Genomic DNA, 5,066 nt, shown 5'->3' with positions numbered 1-5,066 from the left:
TAACATACATACTATGTCCATCTGTGCGTGCAAGTGTAATAGCTGCCTTAAGAGCAGTAAAGTCCTGAAAGTATCCCTGACCTACATCCTGGTCTTATGACTTGGGCAGAGTCTGGTGGGAAAACAGACTCTGGGACATGTTGTGCGCTTCTTTCATCTCTCTCCAGTTCAAAGCCTTTTTAAGCTCTTCGTCTCCCCCTGGTGCTGTAGAAAAGAGGTGATTACAGATGCAAATCAGAAGGTGACCCACATACCTCCTCTCCCAGTGTTCAGTTTCCTTAAATTGAACTTTTTATGGTTTGTCCTCTATCCCTGGGGAGAAAGCAAAAGATGCTACACTTACTCTGCTCATGTAGACAACAGACAGCAACTGGGTCTATGTACATAAAGATGATATCCAGTATGTGGAGTCACTTAACTAATATGAAAACGCTGAAAGCAGTAAAACAGCAATAGTGGCCTTCACGTTAATGAACTCCACAATCCCGCAGGACTTTAAGTGGACATCCAGCTTCAGCACCATCATCAAGAAGACACAACATTCAGCTTCACTTCAAAGTTAAACTTGAATGAGAGTTTTTCCATTTTAGGCATTGAGAGACAGACTGGTTGAAGATGCCAAGCTCTCATTCTCACTGCTTTACTTGGCACACCAGAGGAAATATGTAGCGCACCAATAAAACTTCAGTCCTTTTCCCATTTTTTATTTTTTCTCTTGCCTTAAAACACAAACAGGGCAGGCAGCTGAAACAAAATGCAACATACATCAACTGATAAACCAAAGCAGCCTGACATATTTACACTGGCAAAAGCTATTCATAAGATTCTTGAATTTTTGAAGTTTGGTGTGTCTCATCTCTCAAGATCAGTTAAAGAGATGCTTGTGGTGCAGTGACAGCATTGTTGTCTGTCCAGTTTTTGGATGTCCCAAAATGTTCAAACTCAGTTTTAAATTCAAGCCTTCAAAAACAAACAAACAAACAAAAAAACACTTTTAGCAGCCTATATTTTTATTCAAATAACCTAATATTTTTGTATATTTGTAATATAACTGTGCAGGATGAAACCATTAGAATGCTGACATTTTTTAAGAAATTTATAGAGTTTTACACACAAAATGCAACAATATTGATAACTCTCTGAAAAACAAACCGACTCGTTTATTTGACCTTCAAGTAACCCGTTACATTTTGATGTAGTTAATGCACTAGCTAAGAACAACGATCAGTTTTAAAGTTTAAATGCAATCCTTGCCTGGCTGCTATGTATGCTTGTTTGTTCTTATGGAATGTGTTGTAGTTGGTCCACATTTGATTGATGATGCATTTGCCCAATAAAAAAAAATTAGCGTAGGACTGTTGGCGAATCGTCGATTAGGTTCCGCCTTGTTTTAAACCAATGAGAATGCTGTAATTACAAGTTGTAACCAATGATATCAAATGGATGGGCTCTTTTACGAGAAGCGCCAACAGTCAAGAAAAGACGACTGCCATAAAATGGTGAATATTGTTATATGAACACAATAAGTATTCTTAATAACGTTTTAATTAGCTCGGACATGTTTCTTTATGTAGGCTTCTAGCGTAGGCGCAAAGCTACTGCAAATAGCCTGTGTCACACTTTGAAGTTAAGTTGCAGTTACGTTAACTTGAGTCTTGGTAGCCTCAACAACCAGCTAGTTGGCAAAATAATGTAACGTTAGAAGCATGAAGCTAGCTAGCTAATGTTGGCAGCTATAGCGTTGAATGGCGTCTCCGTGTCCACGCACAATGAGCAACCCCTTGGACCAAATTCAGTATAGCGACAGTGGAACTGGATTCATTTTATCGAGACTGGACTGTTTTTATGGCTTTTCGTTAAGTTAAGCGCTCTGGAGCCACTCACTGTCTTCGGGAGCACAGTATACGGCATGGCTTTACACAACTTGGTTTTTGTTATCGATGTTGGTTTTGGGGATCAGGATTCATGTGATCGGCTAAATGTTAGGAATCACTTTGTGAAACGAGGAATACTACAAATTCTGTTGCATTTCGGCTACAAGTATGGATTTGAGAAAGTACGCTGGGGTTATAGATTCTTTCAGTCCAAAAGGGGCCGTAATGCCAGCCTTATATCGAAGGTATCAGACTTCAAGGAGCTTCGGCACAAGAGCTTCGAGGACTTTGAGCTAGAGTTTGATGCCAAGTTTCACGAAAAGGATAACGTGTACCTTTCTCGGCAAAAGCAGCAATCCACTCAGTCCGCATCCGTTCAGAATGCCCTCAAAGAAACCCTGCTGGACTTCCAATGGGACAGACCAGACATCACTTCTCCTACTAAACTGTCCCTGAGGCCCAGGAAGTCGAGTCGAGCTGGAAAACCCAGTGTTTCACAGGATGATGATATTTCACTCAACGGGAAGAATTTTGTGTTTTTAGTGTCGGAGTGTCCACGTTCCAGGGCACAACTTTTGGATTATATTTCTTTAGGAAACCATGATGGACATACAGATGTGACAGAGCACATTATATCCAGGGGCCTTCAGGACATGCTGGTTCAACGACAGGTTGTGCTGCACTGGATTGACAGTAGATCACATGTGCAGGTGGGTACAGCAGGCAGTACGTTAGTATTCAAGACAGTATCACAACAAACTGGACAAGAACGATATGCAGACACATACTTGCTTAGTTTATCCTGGGAGAAATTCATGTGTTGTAGCAGCACTATACAACCAAATGATAAAAACATGTCATAAATACATCATATAATGTATCACAGTATTCATGATGTCTGTGATGTGTATATGCACACTTAGGTCTTCCTACTTCAGTATGTAACCGGTCATTGTGGATTTTAAAATGGCTATAAACATGTAAGCATAAGTAACCGATAATTACCTGAGCTGTTCCAGTCCCCATTACTTTGATGTAAGCAACTGTGACCATTTATCTTATTGCAGGTCTTTAGGTGTGAGGATAACTTTGGCTCTGACAAGCTGTCTGAGGTCCTGGCTCAGGTGGGTGGTACTCAGGCTTCAGACAAGAGACCTTTGCGTTCAAGTCCAGCATCGGATACTTGCTGTCTTCTGAGAGGCTCTACCGCCTAGTTTTTCCTGTCATACAAGGCAATCTGCGGTGGGGGCAAGGTTGGTAACATTGTTATAATTCCAGACTGAAATGGTGCAGCTGGTAAAACTTAATGTGATCTATGTATAGTCTATAGGTATGATCTGATAATTGTGAGACATACCACACATCCTCTTTGTCTACCGGTTTTATGTTATTCAGTATTTATCTACCAAGGTATATAATGAATATATATTCAGATGATAAAGAAGAACGATAAGGGGCTTTATAACCTTGTCTTGTGTCAAAAGAAACAAATCAAGATTATAAAGACATTTAAGTCTTAACTTGAGCCAGCCACAACAGTGCATGTGACAGGAGATGCATAAATAACAGGCAAGGGAAATGAAGCACATTCACAACAGAGCTGAAAATCAACTGCCATTATTCACGACTGTTGTGTTATTCTTCATCCAACCAGGTGAGGTGACACAAAGCTGTGGCATCAAAGTTGAGCCAGTGTCTTGCAGACAGAGGCTGCTCCCAGAGCCGGTGGAAGTATGTCTGAAAGGAGTGATACTGGGGTGGGACGCCTCATCACTGACACAGACTTCCACTGAGTCATGGGTGCTTCGTTGCTCCAGCAGCAGTGATCAGGAAGCGGTCTTCCAGCATCTCCTAACCAAACTGTCTACTCATGCTCTGCACATGGTGAGAAATCCAAACACTGTGGTGCACATGTGCAAATAGTTTGTCAGTTAGAATAGTACAGTTGTCCCATCTAAGACTACAGTGTAAACCTCTTAAAGCACTTCTCTTTGGAAAAGCGACAGAGTAGCTCCTAAAACCAGCAGGAGTTGTTGATGGGCTTTCCACTTCCAGAACAAATTGCCTCTGTAATGCTACGGTGGTGTTTAATAATGTAAGTTTTTCAGATGCTGTAATTAACATATCAGTAATATATATCAGGTTTTGATGTTTGTCCCTAGGAGTCAACTGACAGGGCGCTAATTCAGCAGTGAGAAATACATCAAATATTTCCAGTTGACACCTAATCTCATTTGGAGGAACAGCGACAGATAGTTCACCACAAAGTCTGATTTCAACACTTCCTCACACAGTAACGCTTAATGAAGCGGATGTCTTAGATTTATGATTAATGGCATTTAGTTTTGTGTCCAGTTGTTCATTTTGCCATTTAACACATAAACAGGATGTAAGGATTTGGGGGTCAGGAGCAGGTTTTGCAGCATATTAGCATCTCAGTACCTGAACATGGACCAGCGGAATGATTTACAAAAATATACTATTTTGAAAACTCCTCGCATGTGTGCATTTACTGATTTACTTGTCCTTTTTTCTCTCAGCTAGCTGAGGTGAATTACAGCAGCCTTCTGTGCTCAGCAGTCCTCGTCCCCTTGTCACACTCAACAGCCCTGCTCACCATTCTCCAGCCTGGAATCACTCAGGACGATCAGCTCCTTACTGCTGAAACCATTGCCCCTGCCACAGTAGAAAACTCAGCTGACCTGCCAGATGTTGTGAGCAGTGTTCTTGGAGTAGTGTATGACAACATGGAGGAGGACAGTGACAGTATCGATGGTAAGGATTAGAGTAGACTGATAAATGGCCAGGACAGTATTTTGTCCGCTTATTGTAGGTAAAATGTAACGGTGTATGTCAGCCAATAAGTAACAGGAGATTTCATGACATAAAACTAAGTTTCAAAAGAAAACTCTCCCCTGTGTATGCATCTTGGTCAAGATTCTTTCAGAAGAATATCTCAGAGCTTCATGTCAAGACTGGACACACTTTGAATTGAACGGGGAAGTGTGTCCAAACATTTTACTGGAAGCGTATATAAAAAAAGAACATTACTATCAGCTGAATATTTTTATCAGATTTTATTAAACACCTATTTCAATATTGACCTCAAAAATTCATATATTGAGCACATAAAAACGCAATATTGGATTGTTAACTATTTATTTATTCCTCAGACAAGCTAGAAGATTGTCA

The 5,066-nt window shown here is 40.7% G+C and overlaps 1 protein-coding gene across 1 annotated transcript in view; it reads left to right on the top strand.

Moving 5' to 3' along the window:
* The first annotated feature begins 1,395 nt into the window (after window positions 1-1,395).
* The window catches only part of ticrr (TopBP1-interacting, checkpoint, and replication regulator), a 13,533-nt gene continuing 9,862 nt past the window's right edge, over window positions 1,396-5,066 (top strand). Inside the window, 6 exon segments of the mRNA XM_020622590.1 lie at window positions 1,396-2,584; window positions 2,942-3,007; window positions 3,010-3,127; window positions 3,529-3,758; window positions 4,415-4,649; window positions 5,048-5,062. Of these exon segments, the coding sequence (XP_020478246.1) occupies window positions 1,910-2,584; window positions 2,942-3,007; window positions 3,010-3,127; window positions 3,529-3,758; window positions 4,415-4,649; window positions 5,048-5,062 (1,339 nt within the window). The 5' untranslated portion in view covers window positions 1,396-1,909.

The sequence above is a fragment of the Monopterus albus genome, unplaced genomic scaffold, assembly GCF_001952655.1.
Source record: "Monopterus albus unplaced genomic scaffold, M_albus_1.0 scaffold7.1, whole genome shotgun sequence".
Lineage (NCBI taxonomy): Eukaryota > Metazoa > Chordata > Actinopteri > Synbranchiformes > Synbranchidae > Monopterus > Monopterus albus.
The sequence above is the reverse complement of the archived record's forward strand: the minus strand, read 5'-3'. Positions and strand labels throughout refer to the sequence as shown.